At 36.0% G+C, this 17,245-nt stretch overlaps 1 protein-coding gene across 1 annotated transcript in view; it reads left to right on the plus strand.

Moving 5' to 3' along the window:
* Positions 1-2,070: 2,070 nt before the first annotated feature.
* LOC140243759 (late secretory pathway protein AVL9 homolog) overlaps positions 2,071-17,245 on the plus strand; it is a 56,094-nt gene continuing 40,919 nt past the window's right edge. Inside the window, exon 1 of the mRNA XM_072323424.1 lies at positions 2,071-2,197. Coding sequence (XP_072179525.1) covers positions 2,099-2,197 — 99 coding nt within the window. The 5' untranslated portion in view covers positions 2,071-2,098. The remainder of the gene's footprint in view (positions 2,198-17,245) is intronic.

The raw sequence follows: 17,245 nt of genomic DNA on the forward strand, positions 1-17,245 counted from the left end.
CAGCTCGGAAATGACTTAATCTGCAACGCAAGCACCTGTATTTTGAAACGAGGCTGATTGTAATAAAATATTTGTAAACGGGAGTGTGGCAAAACTGAACAGAATCGACGCTTCTGTTGGAAATAAAACGGTATGTGAACGCTTTGGCCCCTTCACAAATTTGCTAGCATTTTGTAAGTAAAAAGTTGTAAGGTAAAGAGACAGGTATAAAGAGAGAGGTAGAGAAGAAAAGAAATGCAAACATGAAGGCGAGCCAGATTGTGCTTTGAACAGCACAGAAAATTAGAGTTTGTACAAGGTGTAACTGTAAGATTATCCCCCCCCCCCCCCCGTGATATATGGGCGGGGGGGGGGGGGGGAATGGAGGTGAACGCATGGATTGCAAGCTAAATGCCTGTGGAAATTGTACGTTTATGGCTGAATATTTGCTTTGGTGATAATGTATTGATGATGTTCTTTTTCTTTTGTTGTTATTTGAGGCACTGCGTATGGGGTGCATTTTGGGATGTTTAGAAGGGTTACCGATGTGTGACGGATAATGAAGTTTTGGGATTTTATGATTTTTTTTTTTCTGTAGCCTACACGATTTTCAGGCCTTTGGCTTACTGGTTTCGTTGATTTGATCCCCCACATTCAATGGTTTAAAAAAAAAATGAGAGTCACATTAGTATTAGACTTATTTGCATGCATTTACGAATGTGATGATTTTTATACTTATGGTTATGAATTTATTCCTTCCATGTCAATGTACTATATGTTTTTGTATGATGATGTACATGCATCTGCGCAATTTGACCTTTGGTCACCAGTCAGACTTTTGATAAAGATCTTTTCAATCCCATAATCGGCGGTTTTGAGTTATGCGTGCAGAGATATTAGCTGATATTAACGATCAGAGTTTTTTTCTTTGCTCGTGCAGAGTAAGAAACCTCTGATCAGTTGTTTTTACTTGGCACGAGCAAAGGAGAACCTCTGATCAGTATAGACCCTATAGTATACTAGTAACTGTTTTGCAAGTAACGTTGCACGCAGAGTAAAAACCTCTGATCAGAGGTTTTTCCCGACTTTTGCAACACATGGCGTTTCATATCTGTCAGCAAACCGCTACGCTCCTAATACCGCTCCAAAAATTGGCAACTCATGTACGTACATACAGTCTCCGTCAAGCAAACGCTTCTAGTATTGAAGCCACCAAAACACTGCTAAACTACTGCACGATGAAATCAATAGCCGATGCTGTGACCGTGTGAAACTGTGGAGGTCGTGTTGTGACCTCCAATCTCAACTTCGTTTTTTCCTCGTTTTTATGTTTGCCTTTCATAAATGGACGAACCACCATCCACCGAGCTGGAACTGTCACCTTGTTGTCCTTGCTACTAAATACTCTAGTACGTTTGATGGGTTCGGGACGAAAGGATAAATTGTACGAGAGGACGCATTGCACTGACCCGAGCTACCGAGCCCGAGCTCGAGCGAGCGAGGCCTGACGTTACACCTAGCTACGCTCCAGCGCTAGCAAATGAGACTGCGTATCGCGGTATAGAAATCCACATTCTGTACTCATCGTGTTGATGTTGTGATTACCGATTTGGCGATTGCGTGCCCATTTCATGACGCTCTTTCTGTGTTGGTTATGTCGTACCTTGTTGACTATGATTTTATGAATGATGCCTCTAGAATAGATGTATAAACACTTTGGCGTCATTTTTTCTACAAACTTTTCGAACGGAGTGGTCAACACAACCAGAATGGATGGAAAATAGGGATCCATATTCTACTCATACTGACTGTCACCCACGTCTAATCCCTGGCTCCATGCTTCTGAGTTTCTTGCTGTTGTAGAAGAACCTTGATTGGAGTTGCTTCAAATAAAAAGTTTATGTCACTAATTTAATGAGCTACAGTGTACCTCATCCGGGATCCCGACATGTAGAGCCCTCCCAATCACATATTTTTTTTTTTTTTTTTTTTTTAATAATAGAACGTTCTATGTGTACTATATTTATGGCCCGTTTGGGCCACATACTGTGACATAGCCATAGCGTATAGCTTGTCTACGTCTGAAGTCTTATTGAAAGAATGAACTGAGATTAAGAGAATGGCCCAACAGAGTGAAGCAAAAGATGAAGAGCCATCTGGCTCTGGAACTATTCTGCATGTTGTTGTGGTTGGCTTTCATCACAAGCGAGGTTGCCAGGTAGAGTATAACCGACTTAAACTGTTACTGCAGTGTTGTGATTTTGAGTACATACTGTAACGTTAGATTGGTCTGAGTAGTAGATGTTCTATGTAGGCATGTACAATTGTTGGGTGGATCTATCTAACTTGCAAGTTCCTAGCCCGAGTTTAATATTTTTGTCTTTATTGAATAATGACATGATCAAACAAAGTAATTTACACACCCAGCATGTGCAATGTGTCATTTGATCATTACCGGTACTTTGAATAGCAAAAGTTTGAAAAGCAAATGGCAAAAATGGAAGGTATTAAAAAGCCAGACTAACACAATATCACTCATTGTAAATTACTCGTAGGATCAGTTTTCAACATGCCTGAATCTGAATGTTGACTTGAATTTACAGACATTTCACATGCAGCTGGTATCAATATAATGCTAGTATTTAGTAGTACTAGACTCATGGTAGAATGTGCACTTGTATTGTTGTACAGTTTGACCTCTCCTATCTGGCCTCCCTTTATTCGGATCTGTCTATTATCCGGATACAATCTCGATGTGATTTTTTTTTTTTTTTTGCAATATCATAATTACGGGGAAAAGGGGGATTTCAAACTCAAACAAAATTCCTACACAGACTCGCATCAATAACATATTATTCCCAACACAAATGACATACATGTGCATTCACATCCAAATAATTTTCATCTTAGATACATGTAAATAACATGCATTCATACATTCACTACCCCCAAATTGCCCCAAGAACTTGGACAGAAAACTTTTCATAAATCGGGACATGGTACAGGCAAACGTTCATTGAGCAAATTATCAGAGGATTCTGAATGCAGTCTAGCTGACCCTGGGGCAGCTGATGGGGACGTGACATGTTCACGCAAAATTGATACATTTGTGCATGTAGCTACAGTTGTACCATTGTAGGCAGCTGAGTCTCCTATGTCCGGCCATATCCTGTATTATCTGGATGTGCACCGGTCCCGACGTGTCCGGATAGGAGAGGTCGGACTGTAATTGTATCTTTGTTACCCGTTAACTATGTATGTGTATTGTATGTTGATTTACTTGTTGCTGAATACACAACCAAGTTGGTTGTACTAGTACAGTATTGGATGAATTGACTAGATTACTTTTGCACACTTGAAGACGAAGTTCCTGGGGACCTGAATTCCTAAACCTCAAGTTTATTTTGTTTAAACCCATGCATGTCAGTGTGAATTTATATTCATTACTGCTCAAAAAAAAAAAAGACCTCTTTTAATACCCGAGCGCATGCGAGGGAGCGAAGCGACTGAGTCCGTATGAGCAAGGGGGGAGAGTCTGGATGGGGGCTGTCCCACCTCCGAGACCATGGAGATTTAAAATGTGCGTGTGTACATGATAAGTAAAACTCTTTTTTTTTTTTTTTTTTTTTTTTGGAGGGGGAGGGGTTGGGTGCGTTTGCACCAACACACCCCCTTCAGCCCCCCCCCCCCAAAGCCCATGCCTTCATGTATAATTTGAATCCTGTTGTCACATAAAATTTCTACAATCAAAACTGCATTTCCCATGGACTGCCTAAATCTACCTTTCTGAATTCCATACTTGGAGTTTTATGATGTTCCCTAACATTTTGAACATTTATGCTTAAAGTGCATCAAGTGCTGTTGTTGGTATTGAATTATACAAGTTGTAGAGCTTGAGATTAAAAATGAGGTCAAATTATTAATGTGAAAGGAATTTTTGTCACTCTCAACTTGACTGGGGTATGGAACAGACAGGTCAGTACAGCTGGCCACGAGAGGCCACCCAGCATGCACTATTTAGCCACACGCACTCACACACACATGTGATATACAGTCTGTACAGTACACATTTTTAATTTGTACAGTGTACATGCATTTGACACTATCACATTTGTGCCATTAAACTACAAAGTAGCTCAATGCATACTCATATTACAGTCCTACCTAAAATGTTTATTTGTAAGCTAAGTCGACACTTCAGAGAACTATATAGCATCGCTGATGGTTGAACATTCTCCTTATGTCTGCTTTCATCAAAGAGGTTGTAGCTTGTCCACGTTGAGGCATAAAAAGGGATTTCTCCAGTTGGGATCAAAAAATCGAGATGGCATGATTGATACATTTGTACACTAAAATGAATAGCACCAAGGATGCAAAGGAACATGTCTTACTCTTAGTAATAAAACTGACATTGAAGTGACAAGATTGTTATTATTATTGTTTATTGCTTGTAAATCTTAAATGTATAAATGCTAACTCTCGTTCATTTTAGAATTTGAAGTGTAGAAAAAAACAACAACAAAAGATATTCAGAATCATTTGGTAAATGTTTGCAAAATACTGAGTACTGTACATCACTGTGCAAATTACATGAAGTGGTGCAACACACACACTGTACATGGACCAGCACACATACCAGGCGGACCCATAACCTACATTGTACAGTTGAACCTCTATTATCCGGCCTCCCTTTATCCGGATCTCTCTATTATCCGGACGCAATCTCGCCGTGATTTTTATGCCTCCGCCAGGAAGTGGTGCCGGAGGCATTATGTTTTCGGGTTGTCCGTCCGTCCGTCCGTCCGTCCTTCCGTCCGTCCGTAATGAATTTTGTGGACAAGGTAACTATCGAAACCTGTTGAGGTATCCTTATGAAACTTGGCATGTATGTGTATTAGGGGGTGAAGTTGTGCCTATCAACTTTTGGGTGCACATGCTCAAGGTCAAAGGTCAAAAGGTCAAGGTCAAATACATAAAATTTCACTATTTCCACCATATCTATTGAATGCCTGAAGATATTTTCTTGAAACTTAGTGTATACATGTTTTACCCAATTAAGATTCTCTGGTGAAAGTTTGGGTCATGAGGTCAAAGGTCAAAGGTCAAAAGGTCAAGTAAAAATATTAAAACTTCTTTTTTTTCTCCGTACCTTGGAAAATTGTTCAAGGTATCTTCATGGAACATAGTATATACATGTACTGACTGGAAGTGATTATCTAGAGAATGTAGGGTTCATGGGGTCAAAGGTCAGTTGTCAAAGGTCAAGTGCAAGACTTCAAAATTTTACTATTACCCTCATATTTATGCAATGCCAGCAGGGTTGTTTTTTTACACTTGGTGTATGCATGTGTAACCTAATAGAAATTCTCTGGAAAGTTTTTTTTTCTCTTTTTGCCTCAAAGGTCAAAGATCAAGTGAAAGTGCTGAACTAACTTTTTCCTCCATATCTCGGAAGTGGCTCAAGTTACCTTGAAACTTTCGATAGTACATATTATGCATGTTCTACCTGAAAGTAATTATCTTATGAATTTTAGGGTCAAGGGCCAGATGAAAATGGTAACAATTTACTATTCAATTCAGAAATTACACTTTTTCTCCACACCTGTACCTTGAAAATTACTCAGTGCCTAAATGTATGAATGGGTCAAAGTCAAGTTAAAGTCCTTAAATCCCTAGATACATGCTCTCCTATTCATCCAATTAAACCTACGTCAAGGAAGGTGAACATTCAACACATTTGTGACAAACTTGTCATTCCAATATTTTGCCAATTTTGTGAAAATGTAATCACACAGTGTCTACATGTACTTCTAGACCTTTTGGGAAAATCATGCATTATGGCGGAGGCATACCAGTCGCCAAAGCGACATTTCTAGTTTTATCTTTTTTTAATGATTACGGGAGGAAAGGGGGATTCCCAACTCCTTGAGAACTCCTACACAAACACACATGAATTACATATACTTGATACATTTCTTAATAATTATTTAGGTAAATCATCCCAAGAATTTATAAAAGAAAATGATTTCATTCTTGCAAACACGAACCTCTATTTTGGGGTCTGTTACTGAGTGTAACAATGAAAAGATTGCAGTATACACATTACTACATGTGGTACTACAATGGGCTACATGTACATGTATAAAGCATTGAGTCTCCCGTATCCGGCCAAATCCCTTATCCGGATGAGCCCCGGTCCCGACTTGTCCGGATACGAGAGGTTCAACTGTACATGTTTTTATGTGAAATGATGCATATCATTCTCATGGAATATTCTGCAGTGTGCATAAACCCATTGAAGACTAGTCCCGAAAATACTCGGGGAAGGTGTCTAGATGGAAAATGTGTGTTGTAGCAATATTATTTTTGAATACATATAGGCCTACTGGAATAGTGTTAAAACTGATTTTGATTCTTGTAATTACAACCATTCAAATGTTTGCATACATTGTACAATGAAGACTTTATATCAAAAGTACAGTTTACCTTTGAGAGCAGAGATTTTAAAAATGTTCGAGTTATTACATTTGATGCATATAGTGTAGGTCAGTTGTATCACAAAACATCCTATCGTATAAAAATTTTGCAATAAAACCTAAAAATAGGGAGATATCACTATTTTTCTTAATAAGCCATAACTGTAGAGAGTTTAGTCTATAGAAACAATTTTATTATAACTACAATGTATTCACATTTTGTATATAAATATACATGTAACATTGATAATCGTGATTAAAATTTTTACAATGGTTGTTTCTATTCCTAACTCACATTTTACAACTATTTTGAAGCACTAAAGCTGGGTTTTTGTTTTATCTGAAAATGATAAATAATGCCTTTAAAGCATTTTTCATTATACCGAGGGCATCTCGTGCAAAATTCATTAGTTTCCAATACCCAAGGGACTTTGTGTTGGAGGAACAACTACTGTACATTGTACGTACATCAGTTTGAGCTTCTAGAACAGGTACCGTACCGGTATACGTACCATTTCTACTCTTTAATACATGTATATCATCTGACTTACATTTGTATCGTGCATTTGAAGTACAATTATTGAGTGTTGTATGAAGACGTGATACACCTACAGTAGTTGTGCCCCCTTTTTTTCATACGTTTACCACAGTTTTCACAAGTGCTGTCATTCATTTTAATACTGAATGTCTTCAGTACAAACTCAGTTAAGAAAGGGGAAGTTAAATTCCTAAGGCTAATGAAATCTTTATAGTATTCGCCTCACTTGAGAAAGATAATCTCTATGAGCAGCCAGTTCTGCTCAGCTGTGCACAAAGTGGCCTTTCAAAAGTTGGGAATGAAAACTGATTGACAGATCGAAACTCTTTGACGTTTAAGTTTCATAGTCTGAGGGTCACATAACTGTACATGTACACGTACACTGTGTAGGCTACTACAAATGAAGCAGTCTCACAGTTGCGATGACACGAAGCAAATTAATACCGTCTAGGCTGAATCAGTACCCATGCGCATGCTGTGGCCAGAGATGCATCACTCTGGGATCCATCAATTTTGCCCTTTCTTCAGAAGCCTCCTCTGTCTATTACAAGTGCTTCAAATTAGAATTCATATACAGTAATGTGTATCAAATCATTAGTCATCACCAGTTCTAATCTTTTTACTCTTTCCTCTTTAGTATTGCATGGAAAATATGAATGTACAGTACACTGTTACAGATCTTTTGTGCCAAAAAATAAAAAAATGGAATTGGAAAAATATATATATATATCCATAGGTGGGCATGCTTACATTTTCTGCTGTTTGTTGACATTATGAGGCATGCTAAGTGTACACATAGATTTTGTCGTACATGGTCTCGAGTTGCAAGTTCATAAAGGCCTATCAAACTCTACATGTATGTAGGTATGCCATCCTTATGACCAAGATTTACTGGAAATTCAACAATAACATTGTACATTAACACATGTTCATAAAGCAATTTCCTTTTCAATTTTTTTAATTTTTCTTGAAGTAAATTTTAATTTTAGAAATGCCACTTGGTTTTGAGGGCTTTCAATGTTTTGACACGCAGTAGGGATTATTGCTTTTTAAAATGATGAACAATCCTATAAAAAGTCCATTTGTCTACTTTCAGATGCTGCATTTGGGTCAAGAAATGAAGGTGACACTTCCTCAATCAGGAGTCCTTCCCTGGTTGTGGCAAGCTGCCCATCGCTGCAATTTAGAAATTCTCACTTTCCATGTTGGCATTTTAATGTCCTACCCCACATCATGTTCAGGTTATGAAGTGACATGCAAAGTCAAGTCAAGCCAGAAGTACTGAATGCAAGGTGCTGCAATTAAGTGCTTGCTTGACTGCCTGAGGCGAGTGAGATTAAAAGTCAGGCAAGTGGTGCGGAACAGGAAAAAAAACAAAAAAACAAAACAAAACAAAACAAAACAACAACTTGCCTGATTCAAGCAAGCAAAAACATTTTTGAAGCTACTTTTTTTTTTCTTTTTTTCTTTTCCCCTTCAAACCCACAAAATCAGTCATACAGAAGCTCAAAGATAATGACTGCTTAATAGTGATGCAATGCACCATATTTCAGCAACTTTCCTACACTTACATGTAGGTGAAAAAGGCTTAATGCAATGGAACACCAACACTGAACTACAGTGTAAGTTTGGTACTCCAATGAAAGTGTGTGAATCAACATGTACTGTTTATTCAAATGATTGTTTCTTCAAGCTCTTTGACTTTAAGGAAGGAAAATCTATACCATTCTCTTTTGTGTTTATTGTTTTGGGTTTTTTTTTTTTTACTTTCTTTTAGGGCAAGTAAAATTCATGTTGGGCAAGTGTTCTGCAACAATCTAAAATCCACTTGCCAGACTGGGCAAGTGATTAAAAAAATAGGAAGAATAAAAGAAGTTATAAACGTACCGGTATAGATGAGCACCCCGTGAATGGTACCCATTTCAGCAAATTTGGTTATGGATGAGAAAGCTACAATACATACTGTATGTCGGTGCTCATTGACTTGCAATTGCCCCTTTGGTTTTAGTACAGAAGTATCATCAGAATCATGTGTTTGGTTGATGATTTAAAGCAACTACAATTAAATATGTACAACCCAATTGTCCATGGAAGAAGGTATTGCTGTGCCATTCCGACAGAACAAGAATTTGACACTTGAGGAACAACTTTTTCTTTTTGATTGCATGTCAAAAAAAGGGAGCTTTTTAGTATAAAAAATTTATGCATCTTGAGTTTAAATTGGCAGGCTTGAAATCTTCTTACATGTTTGCTCTCAAATATGGTTGTTTTTTTATATTAGTTACTCTCTGTGCAGGTATAATTTTGATTATGATGCTGTGTAATTCCTTATATTTCACATTACATCCGATCAAATTTCATCATCTGATTTTATAGCCAACTTGAGCATGATGATGTAGAATTTACATGTCAGTGTGCCATAGGGAAAAACAGCTATTATCATATTTTTATTTCTCTTCACTTGTACATCATACATATATTACCCTTTGCTTGCAGAACTGAATGTAATCACACTCACAATAATCAGAGCTATTTTAGGAGGCTCACTGTCTTGTAGGCAATTTGACAAATGAAGTTTAGTATTACAGTACAGCTTCAAACAATTACATTGAAACCACATGACCCAAACAAGCTCTTCACTTGAACAGTCTCCATTATAAATGTGGACTGATCCGACAGACCAGTAAAAGACCTTGTGAAGGTCCTCTGTTACACTCTGCCAGACTGTCGTTATTTTCAGTCAGGTATCACTATTTGCTACTTGCCAACTACAGCACAAGGGGTTAGTTTAATGATCCTTTCAGATGTGTGCTGGATAGTCAAAAGTGAGCCACGAACAAAGCTTCACATTTGATCGTGTGTGCATAATACTGTCATCTTTCCAATTGAACAAACACAATATTTCCAAAGGAACAAAGCTTGTGTGAAGAGGCGTAAAATAGCCAAAGAAAATAGAACTTCTTGGATATACAATACACACCATATTTGCAGCAATCAGAAACTGAAAATAGAGATCTGCAAACTACTGCATTTAGCTAATTTACAGTGTGTGTGGATGTACATGTACAGCTGTAAATGTGTGGTACTAGTACAAATATTGAGTACAACTCATAGCTGTAGAGATGTAATTGTTACATTTGGCAAAGGAAAAGAAAAATACTGAAACCTGTCATGTATGTCAGGAAATCATCAGTCTAGTGACCACATTCTATTTATTTGCATGAAATCATGACTTGTCTGTTCATGAGCAATCCACTGTAATGAAATATTGATGCTTCTTGTGTTTTGATCGGGACTGTTGCATTCATACTCCATAGCTTTTAAAGGACAAGTTATTCACCTTCATAAACATAAGGATTGAGAGAATGTATCAATATTAGTAGAACGCAACGTGGAAAGTTTGAGGAAAATCGGACAATCTGTTCAAAAGTTATGAATTTTTGAAGTTTTTGTGCAGTACAGTAACTGCTGGATGAGAAGACTACTGCAGTGTATTATGTCACATGCATACAGCAATATAAGGAAAATATAAAGAGAATTTACAAAATTTCATCTTTGAAAAAGTACACATTCCCTTGACTCGTTACTGACATACATGTACACTGTACTGTATATGCCGTTATTTTCGATAGGGTTTAATTTTCGCGAATTTCGCAAATTGCAGTTGGATCGCAAATTCAAGCGTTGGCATCAATTCGCGAAAACAATACCTCGCGAAAATGTCTATGACCTCGTCATTCGCGAAAATATCTGTACGCGAAAATAATGGCGTATACAGTATGTCGTGGGTAACATTATTCCCCCTGCCTGTAGAAAGAGGTAAGTCAAGTGTTCTTTTATTATGCGAAAAAAGTGAAAATATGTTTAATTTTCTTTACATTTTCTTTTTACTGTTGTTCTGTTTCTCTGTTATCACTTTTATTGTTTTGCAAATGCCGAATAAATAATAATAATAATAATAATAATAGTACGCACATCACAAGCTGTAGTACAAGTAGTCTCCTCATCCAGTGGTTCCAACACAAAAATTTTAACAATTCATAACTTTTGCATCGATTGTCCAATTTTCCTCAAACTTTCACTGATTTGTTCTACTAGTATTGCTGCATTCTCTCAGTCCTTTTGTTTATGAAGGTGAACTTGTCCTTAAAGCTGATACACATGTGGGCAATTCCACGGTAACTAGGACACAGGTGCCAAAAATTCAAAATTTGTTTCAAACACCATACATTTCAGACAGTACTTGAGTTGAAGTTTTAAGAATCATTATGTTTTTCAATAAAAGCGGCCATTTTGATTTTCAAAATGGCTGCCAAAATATGCCTATAACTCAATGGTGAAAAGAGTGTATTGTCGCATAACTTACTCTCTGTATATCCACTTTATTAGTACTCTAAACAACAATCTTTCATATGTATGCAGTTAGCAGAGAAGTCTTTTACCACACGATAGAAAAAAAAGCTGGTAGCTTTAAAGAATTTGATAAAAACTGTTAATTACTTTGGTAATGATGGATGTAACATTAGTTACCAAAAACAAGGAATTTTTAAGTTTATTCATCAAAGGAAGTGAGCTGTATGATGTAACTTGGGATTTCTAATGTATGCCCATATGCCTTTATTTTGATACCAGAAATAAGGATACTTGGCATACTGGAGAGTCAAAATGAACACTACAAAATGTGTAACGTCAGTTACCGAAACGTCATACACGAGTATGTAACGTCAGTTACCATGACAGTAATTACAACTGAGGCAAATTTTTTGACTTTTGGCCATCTCAATACATCTGGGAAGTCAACTTACAACAAAGAGCAGCAATCCCTTTCATAGGAAATGATGTCATTACCATGGTATGTCCATGGATATTTTTTTTTTATTTAATTTTATTTCTAAATTCATTTATTCATTCATTTACCACGATTATCTTTTTTTTTTTTTTAGGGGGGAAGGGGCGGCTTGAGCTTTCGATTTTTGATTCAGCACAAGTTTAAGGTTAAATCATCTGGAAGTTTAGTTTGCCACATGCAGTATATGCACTCAAATTAGTACATTCCCAGTCCTACGGGATGATAAAGCTACCAAAGTTTGTAGGCCTAATCAGTGACATGATTGCATGTTAACCACATTTTCTATAAAAACAAAAAACAAACTTCTGCACAGCTGTATACCAACAGTTTAACAATCTTCACCAATGTTTGCTTTTGCTGGCATTTTTTTTTTTTCAGGAAGCTTAGTCAAGTTTCTACCTTAAGGCAAATGCACAAACAGATTTTCTTCTCTTGCACTTAAATGTGTGGTGTACAGGCTTGTAGTTAACATGGCTCATCTTCTATTATGGTACGTAAGGCATGTACTCATTATTGTTTGAAACTTAACACTGATATTGCTCAAAGTGAGAGAGGATTCTATAGGGTTTTTAAAAAAATGTTCATACAGTGTGTATTTGTTGATTACTTTATTCTATTCATGCAGGGACATTTTGTAATACAACACATGATAATTATGAACAGGAAGAGTTTTTTATATTGATTTTAGTATTCTTTCGTTACAAAGTCCGATTTCTTGGTATCTCGAATGTATTTGCAAGCCGTGATATATCAGTGAAAAGGAAAAGAAAAACAGTTAAATTACTTCAAGCTAGGAATAAAATAATGCTCTTTTGACCAAAAAAGCATTTATTTTTCTTCTTCACAGAGAAATATTAAAGGTCCAGTTTACCTTTGGGAGCAGTGATTTCAAAAATGTTCAAGATATCACATTTGATGCATACGTGTAGATCTGTTGTATCATAAAACATCCTACCATATGAAATATTTGCAATAAAATCTAAAATATAAGGAGATATCAGGGTTTTTCTCAGTAAACCGTAACTGTATACGGTTTAGTCTGGAAACATTTTTATTATAACTATTGTTCACATTTTGTGTATTTAACAACACTTAACATCGATTATACGGATTCAAATTTTCACAGTGGCTGTTTCTATCCCTAACTCACATTTTAGAACTATTTTAAAGCACGAATGCTTTCATCTGCAAATGGTAAATTATGCCTTTAAAAGTGCGACACTTTTCATTTAAATCAATTGATGATGGAGATCATCAGGAGTAAAATAAAGAAAAGAAGGAGAAATATATCACAATAGATTTCATACATATTTATGCATATTTATGAGTTGATACATGTTTTTTTCCCCATGACCTGGAAGATATTTTGATATTTTTTTCAAGCACAAAAATATCCATGTTTTGTGTAGTACTGCAAAGTATTATGGATGGAGCACTCTATGTAGATAAAAACTTTCCTGTTCATCAAAAAACAAACAAACAAACAAACAAACAAACAAACAAAAAAGCCCTTAGTCATGTCAATATATTTATACTTGGAACTGCTTAATCTATTACTGGCTCTGTGTAATCATAAATGTTGAATAAAAATTAAATCTTCAGACAAATGTCAAGAAATATCCTCTTGTGCATTTACATTACTTTTGCCCAACTGTGCTATGGCATGGGGGGGGGGGGGTGCCCCCTAAGGGCCCACCCAATATTATTTGTGTCTTTAGATTTTGTTTTAATTTGTTGCTGTAGTTGCCTGGGATTGTCACTGGTACATTGCAGCAGTATAATATCTGTTAAATAAATTAGTTCTATGTAAACCCCACGGCAAAGTATGTGTAACGTCAGTTACGTAACGTCAGTTACTGACATGTTTACCTTTAAGTTTTCATAGAACACAAAGAAAATGGACTACTGTTTCATTTCATTGTGTATTTATGACTGATGAACCAAGGTATGACTCCATATCAACCAAATCATTCTGAATGGTCAGAATTATGAAATATCACATAGCTATTCCCAATCAAGATTTTGCATGTGTAAACCCTATGGCAAATGTAAGCGTAACGTCAGTTACGTAACGTCAGTTACCGTCATGCCTTCACTGAAATTGGCATGGCGGTAAAAGGAGACAACTAAAGTGCACATTATTTTGCACACCTGTTCCTAAGAACCTAGGTGTATTGCCATATTAAACACATAAAGGCTCAAAGTCAGGGACATGAGATATTTCCATTTACACCTACACCATAATTTCCCATGTCCTTTTTCCGTAACGTCAGTTACCGACACATTTTCACTTGCAATGTGATAAGAAATGCAGTTTGAGAGAAAAACTTTCCACCTATTTCTTCATTCTCATGAACTTATTCATCAATGCTAATTGCAAGCCCAAGGTGCTTTCATTCACAAAACTACAAGGTAAACAATTTCATGAAAATCCTTACGTGTAACGTCAGTTACCGTGGAATTGCCCATGTGTAGATTCAGTGCTTACATGTATGATATAAGCAAAGGGAAAGAATCAAAATTAAGGCATTTTGAAGTTTTGACAAGCATTGACCATCTGTAAGTGAAAAAAACAACGAACTGATAACCATTGCACAAAAGTTCCACAAAGATGGGGAAGAACAACATGATGGATATTCTCAACCTTTATTGTATCTGATTAGGGACTCTCCCATGAGAAATATCAAATACCTCTTCTGTTCCTGTTAATTCCAAACACTTACAATCAATTTGTACTCCACCATCACATGAGAATGTTGTATTAAAGGTCCTGTTTACCTTTGGGAGCAGTGGTTTAAAAAATTTTCAAGGTATCACATGTGTATGTGTAGGTCCGTTGTCACAAAACAGTCTTTTATATAAATTTTTCACAATAAATCCTTAAAAACTGTAGTTGTAAGGAGATATCAGTACTTTTTTTTTTTTTTTTTTGGGGGGGGGGGGTATTTTTCTCATGAAACCATAACTGTACACATAGTAGATGGATTAGTCTGGAAACATTTTTGTTATAACTATTGCTCAAATTTTGTGTATTTCAAAGTGCCTAACATCTAGATTACGTGGATTCAAATTTTACAGCATGGTTGTTTCTATCCCTAACTCACATTTTGGAACTATTTTAAAGCACTAATGTTGGGTTTTTGTTTCACCTGCAGATGGTAAATTATGCCTTAAATGTCCCTCTGGGAAAAAAAAAATCCTGTTGCCTGTTTACAGTCAGTCTTTGATTGAGTGAGATGAGCCTCGGTCACTCGTTTCATTGAGCACCGTGTATACGGTAACACTTACATGTACAGGCCCTTTATGGTATCTTGCCTCTCTTTACTCAAACTCTGTAGTTTGATATTTAGTCAAACACTCACAACCCGGTAGTTAGTGTCTTGTTTATCCCATATTTATTATTTTTTTTTTTTATGGGTGTCCCTTGTTTCTACTGTAGGTACTCTAGCTCTCATAAAAACTAAACTTTGCTATTGTGTTTTTCTCCAAGAGCTGTAATTATATATTTTGAATTGTGTCAGTATACTGTATCTTTTGTCCTGTAATAGTAATGATTTCAAAGTGGTTCTGAAAGAGTGTTTCATTCATACTTTGATGGTCAAATATGCACACTTAATAATAATATGGACAGTCTGTACAGTTGTAGACCCGTAGCTCCTTTGACCCGACAACGTACAATGTATTGTACATATTGTATTATAACGTGTTATAAGACAGCAAATTGTTATAAAATGCATTAAATAATCATCATGCCCCATCCTCAGGAAAGTCTCTTCTTTGATACAGAGTGACCTTTTAAAAAAAGTATTAAAAAAAAATTGTGTTTATATGCTTTTACACTGTATATTCGATCCCATATTTAATAATGAATTGATTTTTCTGTATGTTCAAAGTTTACACGTACAATGAATCATCATTTAATTTCATTGTCTCAAGTCTCTGACTGACTTCCACACAAAAATCATATACAGTGTACAACTACAGTCTCATAAGCTATTGAATATGATAGAGAAAATTACTGTTTTTACAAAATAAATTACAGTGTACAATAATTCACACCAAGGATTTTTTACATTATTTTCTACAACTTTTTGTTAACCTTGTGTGTAATTATGATGAAACTTGTACAGTCTTTTGTGTTTGCTTTTTTTGGAAGCCAGCTTGAAAATGGAGTTGAATTTATACTTTCAACAGCATTCAACATCAATAATATTGTAATGCTAGTGCAGTAAAAACAACAGTTGTTTGTTATTATCCCCCAGGGTCATATTTTTCCTTCAAATACAAGTATCCAGAAAGAAGGGGAAGTAGCTCAGGTTGTATCTGATCAGCGATATGATCTTGGAACAGTTTTAAAACCAACATAGATGTAGCTGACTCGCTGACATTGAAGTGATCTATAATGTCTATATATATCATAAATTTGAACATTCAGTTTCCTGCACTGCTTTTGATTTGTAACATTTGAGTCTCTCAGTTTTAGTTTCTCCTTTTTAAAGTGAAATGAGCTGAGTGACATTCACTGAACAGTTATTTGTACATTAGTATTGTAAATGGTTTAAAAATTTCCATTATAATAGTAAAGTCACATTTGAAACATCTTCATACAAATGTACAGTAGGCCCTGCATGTACAACGTACATTGTACCTGGTACTAAACACTCTGTGTGAAGACTACTGTTCTACAGTGTAAATCGGTTTCATACTGAAAGAAAAGTATGTAGAATACAAAGAGAGAAATGATGAAAATTTATAGCAGTGTACACTGTTGTACATTTTTATGTGGCAAGAATGCTATTAAAGTCATATTTGAATTAAATTAATAGCAGAGCATCAAAGTGGCTGAAACCTATACCTCTTCAGCACAGTATGTACTTGTACATAGACAAGTTCAGTTTGGGTACTACTGTTTCTTTATGGTAGTTTCTTACCTGGGGCTTCAAGTATGCCTAACCAAAGATAATTTACAAGGTTTGTGTACACATGGCTCTTGGCATAACCCATTTAAAGTGCTAAAATTATTCTTCTTTGGAAGCCCCCCACCCCCTGCCACCAGTTACATTGTATGATCGCCACAAGTACTAAAGTATACAGTGCTCTGATGTCATGTAGCCTACTGTGTACTAAAAAAATTAATTAATTAATAAAAAAATCAACAACAAAAACAAAAATCATGAAAAATTTGGGCTGTGTATAGCAAAGCTGGTACAAATTTCCAGGCAGTAGAAGTTTGTCAGTTACTGTCATGGTGAATTGCAATTATGATAACTTTTTATAACTGTCAAAGTGTTTAGGGTCCTTATATTGCAAATGTGGGATCAGTGTGGGGGTACTCTTGCATGATGAATACCAGTCAGTGTTTATATTTGTATGGAGGTATTAATAGCACAAGTTAGACATTTG

Source organism: Diadema setosum, chromosome 20 (genome assembly GCF_964275005.1).
Source record: "Diadema setosum chromosome 20, eeDiaSeto1, whole genome shotgun sequence".
In the NCBI taxonomy this organism is placed as follows: Eukaryota; Metazoa; Echinodermata; class Echinoidea; order Diadematoida; family Diadematidae; genus Diadema; species Diadema setosum.